Genomic DNA, 12,832 nt, shown 5'->3' with positions numbered 1-12,832 from the left:
TAGAAGGTTTTCTGTCTCTAATGGAGGATTCCTTGCCCATGACAGGGAGGTTGGAACTGGATGACCTTTAAGGTCCCTGCCAACCCAAACCATTCTGTGATTCTGTGACTGACAAATCTTAATCACTTAGATCTACTGTCCTAAACACAGATTTCAGTTTATTCCTGGATGAATATTCCTAATCATCTTTTCTTCAAGTACTGTATTGTTGTATGGGCCTGTGCTAGGAAACCAAAGTGTATTATTTATAAACATCTGCATATCCACAATTATAATTTTGGTCAAATGTAGATTTTTTTTTAATTACTGTGCATGTTTTTCAGTTTATTCATCTAATACACAATTATCTGATGGGTTCCCATTAAAAAAAGGTCTATAAATTCTGTAAATCTTTGCAAATGTATAGACTAGAACAGCTCATAGGCTTTTTTCTAAGGCATCAGCAGTAGGCTTAACTGAAATAAAAAATGGGTCTCTGAGACAGCATGACAATGCTGAACACACATTGGATCAGTGCTGAAAACACAAGGCAGGACAGAAGCACAAACTCTCTGGTTTACATGTTATTAGCATTGGCTATTTATTGGCTAATCAATCAGAAATGGTTACTCCACCTTCCATTTCAGAAAAATCAGAATGCACATTCATACAAGCAATAAAATAACACGAATTTACAACGTCATTGGCATCCTCAGAGGAGCTCTGGAACCAGGTGAGCATCAGGTGCTTGATGATTTTAATTCCTTCTCTCTTTTGTATTTGTGTTGTACTTACTTTATATTTCTATTGTACTTGTGCTGTAAGAAAATTAAAGTGTTTTAGATAACCATACAATACAGAGTCTTGAGAAATTCTGAGTAGTTTTTCATTGACATTCCCAAGAATAGCATTCCCTATAAAATACAGTGATAGACATCAGAGAATATTTTTTTTCTAATGCTTGTCACTTTACAGTAGGCTTCACCTTACATCATTCAAACATTTTGCCTTTGCAAAAATTAACATAATTCAAATTACAGAAACCTAGTGATGATTTGGAGCATTAACATTATACTATTGATACTATTGATATATTATATATTGATACATTATGCTCTTGTAGCAGGTCATACAGAGCAAAGACTTTTAGATGGAAAAATATTTATTAAATATTTATTGTCTTTAGTTGCAGACCTTAGTAGAATAAGTGAATGATTGCAGTTTCCCTTAAGAAATAAACTTGTAGCACTGGTATTGAACTTCATATTTGATTTCATACAAGATGCAGTCAAAGGAAATCACAGGTAATCCTAGTGCATTTTTAATTATTAATTGATACTGTGTGTTTGTTTCCAGACAGATATATTATTTTAGGTGGTCATAGAGACTCTTGGGTGTTTGGTGGTATTGATCCAACTACTGGTGCTGCAGTTCTGCAAGAAATCGTACAGAGTTTCGGTAAAATGAAGATGGAAGGTAACTTACTTACTACAGATGTAAAATGATGGATATGGAAAACAGCAGCTTTGAGGATCAGTGCTTCCATAAGTTGTTCTATTGATTTAACTTTTCACCTCTACAGAAATTTTTCTTCTCATTATGAAAGTTGTAGATTCATTGAAGAGATGCATATGTGGCATTGTGTGGTAGTTGGCTGAATTTATCCCCTCGTGAGGGTAATGGTACCCTCTTAGCTGTGCAGATTGAAAATATTGCATTAAGAAGAAATGCCTCTGCAGTAATATGTTCCTCTAAGGATTTTAGAGAGGATTTTTTTGCTGTTATATCAGTTAAGTGCTGTTTTTAAAGCAATTTCAATACACTGTGGTCAGTAGACTTTTAAAGTACAAGTTGAATTTTCAAGTTTAATGATGTAATTGCAGGTTGGAGACCTAGGCGAACTATTATTTTTGCTAGCTGGGATGCAGAAGAATTTGGATTATTGGGTTCCACAGAGTGGGCTGAGGTAAATAAAAAAACCTGTGTAAAGTAAAGCAAAACTTGAAAATGTGTTGCAGGTGACTACAGTACCCAGGATCTATTCCTAAACTGCATTCAAAAACTCTGTGGTAAAATTGGAGTACAACAGACTCCTTCAGGTGTTGTGAGGCACTCATGTATTTATATAAATTACCTACCTACCTAGCTTCTTACAACATAAATGCACTAACTCTTTTAAGATTTAAAAATATACTTTGACTCAAAGCTAATATCCCACAGTGGTCTCTATGTGGAAATATATCTCATAATTTAACAGAATTATACCATTTTATTTAATCCAGATTGGTCGAACTTTCTATTTGAGAAATTCCTTAATTTCTATAAATTCAAGTCCAGATCCTGAACTTCTGATCTGTAAGCATGCCAAGCCTTTGTATAAAAATCAATCCTACTGTGCAAATGAAAGAATAGATCATTTATGAGTGAATAGAATCAAAATTCCTGTGAATTCCAGCATTGTAGAGGCTCAGGGGCAGGACAGTCAATTAATTCTGTAGGAGGATCCCTGACTATATACCTGTCTGAAAGAAGAATGTTGGCAAATTCAGAAATGAGGTTCTGGGTATTTCTATCTTCCTTTTCCTATTGGGCAGGCTATTTTTGTCTTCCTTTTCCTGCCTGAGGGAGGAATGTTGGGAAATTCAGAAGTGAGGTTCTGAATACTTGTATCTTCCTTTTCCTATTGGGCATATTCAGTTCTTAGTAGATTTGTTCAACCCCAATAAGAAATATAGGTCTTACAAGAGTTTTCATTGCTTTGTCTGTAAAATCTAAATTAGAAATAGAGCAGGAAGAAAATTGCCTGATAAAACACATTTCTGCTGAACTATGTCAATTTATTAGTACTGAATAGTTTAACAGAAATGTGTTGTCTTATTCTTCTATTAGAATTTTATTTACAAGTTAATATTTAGCTGTGTGGATAGAGCTTTCAGAATCTATAAAATAAAAAAATCTTTCAGTTTAGTTTATTGCCATGTATTTCAGCAAATCACAAAATTACATAGTAAAATGGCACATGTCAGAGGAGATAACAAACCCAGAAAAATGCTTCCAAACACCAGGAGGATTCCATCACTCTTCTGTTAACAAAGCTGAGACTTCTATTCCTTCAGATTTGCACTATTTTTTTTACTCATAAACTGGCTTCCAGCTTTAACAATGTCTTAATCTTACTGTTGGTTTATGAAACATGAAGAAAAAGTAATTTAAATTATTTTAAATAATTTACTGAGATATTTTAAAGAGTTGGCATTAAATTTTCATCCCACCTGAACTCCACTGGTGGCAAAAATATGCTATATGTAAACTTTGTGATTTCTTTGTCTGTGTATCTCTGCATACACAGAGGTGCTGTCCAGAAAAAAACCACACAATTGTTTTCATTATGAGGAATATGAAACAATGATACTAAAGGAACCAATTTCTCTTGAACAAGTCATTAATAAATTAGGGAGTTTTCTTATGTTCTATTTGTTAAATATTGCTACTGCTGTTCTGGGTAGCAATACAATGGGTTTTGTGTAATAATTTGGTATCTAGTAATCTATCATTCATTATTTCATGAAATGGCAGCTGTATAAGGTTAGAAAACTGTAAGCACAGTTCATATTTGAACGTGTCTTTTAATTTTATTTTTCCTTACTTCATCTTGGTGGTGTGCATTACTACTTTTTTAGACCTAAATTAGATTCAGTTTCTCTAGAGACATTCCTCACAGCTTACATTCCTCTTCTCTGCAGCTGCCAGATCTGTCATGTATTAAATCTCGAGGAAAATTAACCCATTATATTCACCATCTTCTGTGTAACAGAAAGAATTCAGCTGTGGCAACACTCTTTTGATACACAGATGATCTCCATAGCTCATAAACAAAGATATTTATTTATGCTGCAAATATGATTTTGCATATATGCAAGGCTCCATATAGGCAAGTACAGTCTTGCTCCCTCCCATCATATTCTTTTGCAGGATCTCCTCTCCTGTGTGTTTTTTGTTTTTTTTTTTTACATGATGTAGTTATTAATTACCAATTAAATTTTTAGTTCACGTGACTTACAAATTATTAGTTGGGTTATAAATTGAATGAATCAAGTAACAATTGCTAACCTAATTAAAATATCTGTCACAAAGCAAAAATCTCGTGAAATACCACTTGCTAATTAGAGTATCAATTTCAAACATAATTACCAGTTTGGAAAAAAAAAATAAACAACATGTCTGCATATATTTAGCATGAAAGCAATGCTTAGTGAACTCAAAATAGTCAGTCCAACTGCATTTAAGAAGAAAATTTCAGTGCTTTGGCTTTCCCTTTTGAAAAGGAAGATTGTAGATATGTCAGGAGTGCTTGGTTTATCAGTGTTAAAATTGAGTTCGGTGCTGGGAGCACATAATGGAAAACTAGGGATTAAAAGCATGGAGGAATTCTGGCTGACCTCACAGTCACATGTTGCATGTTCAGAAAGTCCAGAAGTGCAGAGCTAAAATGCATGTAATAACCTAATTTTACTGTGCTACAATTCTATCCAGTAATTTTCCTGCTCCATTTTGCTTGTGTGTGATGCAGCAGGCAGCACCTACACTTTTGGATGTTTTCCACAACAAATTAAATTAAGTCCCAGAAAGAGTAATGAATTTCATATGCCCAGAACATTTACCCATCCTCAAACAATATAATTAGTAAGGTACGCAGTAGTAATTATCCTGACTGAGATCTTAATGGTAATGCTCTAAAAAACAATGCACTTGACATGCTCTTGACTAAATGCCACTAACTGGAAGTAAGAATTTTACTTTTACAACCCTAGGAAAATGCCAAAGTCCTTCAGGAACGGGCAGTTGCTTACATCAACGCGGATTCTTCTATAGAAGGTGGGTCTTTTATTTTAAACTTTACGTGACTTTACAGCTATAATTTTTATTAGTTCTCTGTGAATTATTTACTGCATGAGATAGGTATTATGGTGTACAGAATAAGTGTAGCAAAGATGGAGTTAAGAGGAGAGAGAGAACAATTTAAGTTTTCATGTTGCTTTCTTTTGCAAGTAGTGCCATCCATGAGCTGCAGTCCACGTGTCTGAGTCCAGAATATCTCCTCTGGAGGAGTTTATTATTCTGCGCTAATGAACTGAGCATTCTGTATGTTAAACTGTCTCTTAGCTGCATTAACTTTAATTTACAATTGTAGTTTTAATATATGACAGTCTGCTCCTTGTTCTGGTCATAGCTCCAGCTCCTTTCCCTCTGGAATTATAATATTTTGAGACAGTAAATTATTATGATGGTAAGACCTCAGGCTTAGACTTTGTGGGGGTGAGAGATACTTTGGCGCTTTGAGCCAGTGTGCTCACCTTTGTTGATTGCCAGGAGCAGGGGGTTATATATTTATTACAGCAGGACTTTTTTAAAAAATAGACCCTGAAAAGCGTTTCACAAAAAAACCTTATCCACCATTATCCAATTTACTGCGTCCTTCAGATTATGAGAAGAATATGCCATTCAGGAATGCTGCTTAGAAACCGGCCTTTGTTTTTTTGAGAGGGCCCAACTGTATGATCTATATTACAAAATCCTTCTGAAATTGTGCTGGACTTTATTACAGAAAGACCTTTCTTACTGTTTCCTGTGCTGAAATAATAGTCAGAAGGGTCCTGTGAAGCTGCTCTGCATCATAACCTCTGTTACTCAGGGCATTACTCTTCCCACGTCAAATCCAACTTATTTGGGCTTCCTGTGTGTGAATAAAATTGATATCTACAGGCATATTTAGGAACTCTTTTTATTCCTGTCAGCTAAAAATTTTGTCTATCACAAGAGGATTGGAAAGAAAGAAAAGCCAAAGCCCAGTTTCTAAATGCTCAGTTGGAGCTGGGAAATGAGGAGGGTTAGAGCTGTTCCTTCATTTATGCTGCCTAGATGCTGTGTAAAAAGTAGAGCAGAATTTCACACCTAGAAAATCTCACAAATGAAATAATAGTTTACAACTGCTTCATATTCTCACCATGGATTGTAACGCATATTTTTTAGTTGGTTTGCAGCCAACATCCTGCTGCCTTAACAATTTTCTTCTAAATCTTGATTATTCAAACATGTCTCTTGCTTTATGCATTAAAGGAAATGTGAAAGCAAAACAACTGGAAAAGAAGTGTGTAATAAGGAAAAGAACACCATGTTCAGTGCACTGGCCTAAGTACCTTGGACATCTCTCACCTGAGCAGTAAAATCCCCTGTGGACTCATAGCATTCATCTACTCTGAAAATTATTTTGTTTATCATCATATGTTCTCCACAACACTTCTTATACCGCTTTTTGAATTATTTCTATTTATTGTCCTATAGCAATGAAAAGAAGAAAAGCAAGTCATTGTTTTAAGCACTTTTGTGGCTTGAATTTCCAGTTTTCACATACAGACTCTCCTTGGAAACATCATTAACATTATCTGGTATTTTTTCCATCATCTCACTGTCTGCCTTCTGTTCAACAAAAGCTTTGGGAAGTGTATGAGTGACAAGGGCTTGTAGCTAATGAGGGATAATTAGGCATACTTTAGAGCTATGGGAAGGCTTAATTACATTACTGTGGATGTACTATAACCAATATTTTATTGCCTTGTAGTGGCAGTAGCTTACAAAGTGAGACCATGCAGTCTATTGCTATATATCTCTGAGGCAAGATCAAAATTTTTGCCTTAGTCAAAAAGTTTATCTAAGAAAGGACTGCAGGGTTTAATCCATTAAGAAGATAAAGCCACTAGTACATGAAGGGAAAATTTCCATATTTTTGTTTTATTTTCAGGTAACTACACATTAAGAGTTGACTGTACCCCTCTTCTCTACAAACTGGTGTATAATCTGACAAAAGAGGTACAGAATCCATCTACTTTTCTGCCTTTCTAAGAATAAGTAAGACTCCAAGTTTATTTGATAAAATTGGACTATCGAATAATACCAGACTGTTTTATTGCTGTACTAGAAGATTCCACCAAAATCAATAGCAAAACATCCCATCAGCAGTACACAGTCCATGCTCACAGTTCCTCACTATTCTTAAAAGGATGGAAATGTGTCACTGACATAAGTGGAATCTTATTTGCATTATACAGTAAAAATAATAATAATAAAAGCAAAATGCTTGAGCAAGATCAATTCTCTAAAGTTATAAACATTGAAAGGAAATATTTTTGACATTGGCTGGCTGCCATTTTCTCACTGTCTGTTCCCCTGAATCTCCTCCATATCTCACTCAGCCCCTGAAATATGTGATAAATATTGAAGGATTAAGAAGGTTTTTTAACAGGTCTGATGTGTGGATTTGCTTTGTTTCAAGTGGTCTAACCATGACTCCTTTACTTTCACCTCTCGGGATACGTTATCATAATGCTGAAAGGTTGTGATCCACTAAAGCATGGAACTTTATTTTCCATATGAGTTAACCAGATTAGTCTCCTGTCATGAGCCATTGCCACTACCCTCAGATGAGGATTCATCTCAGCTAACAAAAGACAGAACAAGAGCAGCACAGGCTCCCTGTAAAGGCATTGGGTAGAAATTGGTGCCTTTAGGATGAGATTTGTTTGACCAAATGTGGTTGTCTACCTTTGTATGTACTGAACTCAAACTATTCCCCCCCTAATCTTAAGGGAACTCAGGTCACTTGGTCCAATGTAAAAATCTGCCCTGTAATGGCACTTAGTAGGATGACTCCAGCTACCAATCTCCCATCCTGCTAGATGCATTCATCACAAGTTATTTTCAAACACAGCACACTTCTACCACCTGAAATGCCATGGTTTAGATCTGGGAAAGTTTATCTGTGCTATTCCCATGATTTTCTTTTCTTTCTACATTTTATTTTCCTGTCAATTCTGTCTTAATCTTTCATCCTTGCAGAGGGAAGAAGCTGTGCTGTTCAAATATTAGCTCTGACACTTGGCACACTGAAGAGCATTCTCTTTTGTCTAAAAAACTTTTTGTGTCCTTAGTGCTGCAGGGCCGTTGATAAAATAATTTACTTTTTGTCTGCAGCAAGCCACTAACTCAGGAAGACAGTTCACTGTAAAAGATAAACAAAGTTACAAAAAAGTGCTCGATGCTAAAATTAGTACCTAGATCTGATCTTAAGTCAACTATCCAGCTATTGCTGGTTTGAGTAGAAAACTTCCATTAAAGTACCATGCAAAGTACTTGAGACTGACTTGTAAAAATAAATGTCATATTCACTGTTATTTTAGCTTTTAACAGTTAGAAGCATGATGTAAACAATAGAAAACCTGGCAGCCTGACTATGCCTGTCCTAAGGAAAGTTATTTCTGTTCATTTTAAGGTGTCCAACACCCAGTTATCTAACATCCAAAGATCTCTTTGCTCTTCTTGTTTTTGAGTGGGCCAATCCTCACCAGAAAGAAGTGTAGTGTACACTTGAAGTGTTTTCTTTCAGGGAGTTCTGCATTTAAGTGTGGTCCAGCATACAGATGGGACATTGAGCTGTTGACTGTCTTCTTGGCCCTGCTTTACTGCCAGGGTTTAGACATTTGGTCACCACCAAATGGTGTCTGCAATAGTTCAACTCCAATCCTCCTGTGATTATCACTGCTTCTTTTGCATTTATTCTTAGAGAACTCTTCATCTTCTCTTGAGTTAGCAGGAAGCTTATGCTGATCCTAGATTTGGATCTAAGTCCGGGCAAATATGTTTTACTATGCTCTCAGTGTTGTATGGAAAAGCTGACCAATGTTTTTACGTGACCAAAGCTGTTAGAATAACATCTTTGCCAGAGCATAGAGTGCTTTTCCTCCCACATGCCAGAGTTCAGCTTGCTCTTATTAATGTGCATTTTTCACTTTAGCCCTAGGACTTGACCAGAGTACCCAGAAAATGACAGCAGCCAAGCAGTTATTTCACAAAGTTGATATTTTCCTGCTAGCTGCTGACAGAATCTCAGAGGTCAGAACTCTTTACAATTTCAGTTTGGAGTCTGAATGTTTTTCAAGGTCGAATTTAAGTCTCAACAACATGGTAGGACCATGTAAGTGTCCATGAACATTTATGCTTTGTATTTTGGAAAAAAAAATCCAATCCTCTGCACATAATAGCCAATCTTATACTTAAAGGACCATGTCTATTAAAGGTTGTTTAAGTGTAGGTGGAGACCAGGGTTGGAGTCTTGACTTATTTCTAGTCTGCCACAGATTTTCTAAGAGCTTTCGTCAACTTATTTTATACTCTTTCATAGTTCTGCTGGCAGCATTATGACAACACTAATACTTACCTGGTTACAGAGCTTTTGGGGCTTTTTTTGAGGTGAGGGTGAGACCTACATTTGTACATACGGTGTCTTGCACAATGATTCTCCAGGCTTTGTTGAGTTCCCTTGGAACTGCTATAATTATTTTGTACCTTTCCTGCAGAACACGAAGTCGAATTTTAGGTTTAGCCTTGTTGAGAGAATATTGCTGCTGTGCAGGGCAAACCTCAGGACAAACAGGCTTGTGATTGTCATCTCCCCATGCCTGCTGAAAGGAAAGCAGCTTCCAGTAAACTGAGGAGTCCCACAGTATTATATTTGCTGTTGTGTGTGTACATGCACATTTCCCCTGTAGTAGATGAGCTCCAGGTAGCATCCTTTTAACCTGTTCTTTCCTGCTATCTGTGGTTGGTTCCAAGTGCCTGTGAGATGCTTTCCTTCTTTGGGAATGCATGAATGTGAGTAACAAATGTCAATATTCACTTCCCTGCATGCAGCAGCACTGCTGGTTAAGAATGAAGCAGGGAGCTGCAAAGATCTCCTTTGATAATGAATCGAGTTAGAGGTATTTCCAATGAGATTATCATATTTCCCTCTCCAGATTTTAAGCCCTGATGAGGGTTATGAAAATAAATCTCTTTATGAGAGCTGGCTGGAGAAAGATCCCTCATCTGAAAATAATAACTTTCCCAGGTAAGTTAATATGTTTCGGGGTTTATTACCCCAATATTTTAATCATATCATGGCATGGCTACTCACTAGAATTTTTTTGAGATGTGCTATTTATGGCAGCAATAAAAAACCTTTTAGTGCAAGGTGACCCTCTAGCAATAATATTTTTAATAGTAAAATAAAATAGTATTATTTTTATTTAATGATGGTGACATTATTCATGTGATGAAATGAAACCTCACACTTTCTAAAGACCTTTATATTAGTAGAAAAGCAATTTGAAAGGCATTCAAAAAAAAGCAGGGTGGGGAAAGGGTTTAAAACATAGTTTAGTCACCTACTAGATAAGATAAAATCAAAATTTTTAGGATAAGCAAACAGTTGAAAGAAGCTGCCTAGAGCAGTAATTAAAAAGCAGTAATTAAAAATCTTGAGATAATTATTTCTTGTTTATTCAATGAATGTAAATGTATTACATTACAAATCTATATATGAGTGTAGTAGCACTTCATATTTCAAGGTATTGCAAGTCCAAAACACTCTTTCCACCTGTGACTCAGAAAGGCTAAATCTCATTCCCAGTGTGGCGCTACTGACATAAGGTAGACAGAACTGCCCCCTTTTGTGATTTGACAGAAATCTTCTGCATGTTTCTGGCTCTGCTGAGTTTCTGGATTCATTAGACCCACTGAGATTTCTTCCTTTTGAAAAAGCAGCCACATTTGATCTTTCTTAGTTGATGCACATCATTCCTTATGTACACTAACTTCAGCTGGAAACAGAAAAAACTTTTTTTTTTTTTTAGCTGATAAACACTAATTATTCATCCGGCCAGACACATAAACCTGAAACTTAACTTCAAATATAAATATTTGAAAACACTTCGGGTGCTGTGTCTGTCTTCTGCCGTCTCCTTGCCCCTGCCACGCCGCAGCTCCCCATCAGATGGCAGCGGCGGCCCGCGGGTGCCGAATGCCGCCCGTGCCTTTCGCAGCGGGAATTATTTATCGGTCTTGGATTCTGCTGCGGAATGCGCCAAGTACACAAACACATCTGTCTTTACACATACTGCTGCCCAATTCGTATTAGTTTGGAAATAGATGATTGATGTTTTAAGACGGCAGAGACATGGCTGATACAATTTTATGGCTCCTGCGCATAAATTGTTTGTATTTTTAATGTCAGCTTTGCCGTAATTAGGATTGCTACAATTAAAAGATCTTCCTAGCAATATTGGATACTGAATCAGAGTGTTGGAATAAAATCAGTTAAGTAATTAAGCTTGCCATTCATCTAGCCTTTGATCTTGCTAGTGTCCCTGATGTGCCCTTCAGAAGAACTGACCTCAATTTCTCTGAAAAATCTGCATTTTGCATAAATTACTACCATACTGTTCAGTAAGTGCCCTAAGATGTTGTCTTTTCTGCTTGCAGAATAAACAAACTGGGGTCAGGCAGTGATTTTGAAGCTTACTTCCAGCGACTGGGAATTGCATCAGGCAGAGCTCGTTACACCAAGAACAGGGTAAGTCTGACAGACTGCTTGAAGAAGTTTGATAGTGCTGAGCAGTCATCCTGTTAAAAGCATTTATTCATAATTAATAAAAAAGCTTCAAAGCATCTTTGACTGGTTTGTATACAGTGATGTTTCTTAATTTAACAAGAAACCTAAACGTTTGGAGAATAAAACATGTTACAGTGATGTGTATATTCTATAGGATGTCAAGTTCACAGAGAGGTATTTATAGAGCCTGATTGAAGGTGGACAGTTTGTTCCACCGTGCTATTAATAGTCCCCTTAATATACAAATCTTCCATAGCTGTGTTCAGAAACAGCTACACAAGGTAAAAAGGCAATGATTGATGACTTTTGCTATCCAAACTCCAAACTGTTTTCACTCTTGGAGAAGGCAACCTCTGTGCAATGGAACTGAAGGCAGGTCTGTGTGGATAGAGAGAAGGAAGCGTGCTCAATCCTGTGCAACAGTCCATGGATTCAGACTGGTTTAATTTTTTAATACAAACACATACAAATCAAGGAAATTAAATTGTGTTTTGTAGCAGATAGCTTTTTTGATTTGGAAACCAAATAAAGCATCAGGGTCATAAAGGGATCAATACATCTTTTAACTGCGGTCAGAATACAGGGCATTGACAAATTTGCTTGCTCTTTTCCAGAAAGCAGACAAATTCAGCAATTATCCTGTTTATCACACTGTGTACGAGACATTTGAGCTAGTGGAAAAATTTTATGACCCCACCTTCAAGAAACAGCTAACAATTGCCCAGTTACGAGGAAAACTGGTTTATGAACTGGCAGATTCCCAGGTCATTCCATTCGACTCTAGAGACTATGGAGAAGCCTTAAAAGGATACAGCAACAGAATTTATAAATTAGCCAAGAAGCATGAGGAACAGCTGAAACTTCACAAAGTATCATTTGGTGAGTAACAGCCACAGGTCTGCATTATGTGCATTAATTAGAATCGTGCAGGGACATGTTACATCTGTCATAGCTCTGCAAATTAACTCCTTTCTTTCCTGTTTGAAATTTGCCCTCACGGTAAAGAGCCTCAATTTTTTTTTTTTTCTAAACACAACACAGGTTTGGCTCATTATTGTCTCGATAAGAGGGTGTGGTGGGTTCAGTGCTGGTCAATTACTAAGGGTTATAAGAATTTTCATGCATATTATTAATTACAGGCCTTATTACAGTGCTGACAGGCAGTCAAGGACGTCAAATGTAGGACAAAGTGGTATCTCAGCCTGGTCCTTACTTTTAAAAAAGAAGACAAGTCAAGTGCTTATGGCAACTGTTTGAAATTGAGGGACATAGGTGTCCATTCCTCTTCATCCAAAACTTCAGCTGACCCTGGGGAGCTCCACCATCTCCCTTAGTGCCTGGCTGCCATTTTTAAGCCACAGGAGCACCTTT

General features: G+C 36.7%; 1 protein-coding gene across 4 annotated transcripts in view; it reads left to right on the top strand.

The window, feature by feature from the left end:
* LOC129135032 (N-acetylated-alpha-linked acidic dipeptidase 2) overlaps nt 1–12,832 on the top strand; it is a 29,943-nt gene that overhangs the window by 10,931 nt on the left and 6,180 nt on the right. For 3 of the 4 annotated variants that reach the window (XR_013180984.1, XM_054654886.2, XM_077174003.1), the window contains exons 9-16: nt 627–712; nt 1,336–1,455; nt 1,863–1,945; nt 4,791–4,854; nt 6,779–6,846; nt 9,828–9,919; nt 11,332–11,422; nt 12,076–12,340. Coding sequence is in view for 3 of the 4 variants with exons in the window: in XM_054654886.2 (XP_054510861.2) it covers nt 627–712; nt 1,336–1,455; nt 1,863–1,945; nt 4,791–4,854; nt 6,779–6,846; nt 9,828–9,919; nt 11,332–11,422; nt 12,076–12,340 (869 nt within the window). In the remaining variant the exon portion in view is untranslated. The remainder of the gene's footprint in view (nt 1–626; nt 713–1,335; nt 1,456–1,862; nt 1,946–4,790; nt 4,855–6,778; nt 6,847–9,827; nt 9,920–11,331; nt 11,423–12,075; nt 12,341–12,832) is intronic. The other variant, XM_077174002.1, reaches the window with a different exon arrangement.

Source organism: Agelaius phoeniceus, chromosome 2 (assembly GCF_051311805.1).
Source record: "Agelaius phoeniceus isolate bAgePho1 chromosome 2, bAgePho1.hap1, whole genome shotgun sequence".
Classification (NCBI taxonomy): Eukaryota; Metazoa; Chordata; class Aves; order Passeriformes; family Icteridae; genus Agelaius; species Agelaius phoeniceus.
Note: the sequence above shows the minus strand (reverse complement) of the source record. Positions and strands in the feature narration are given on the sequence as shown.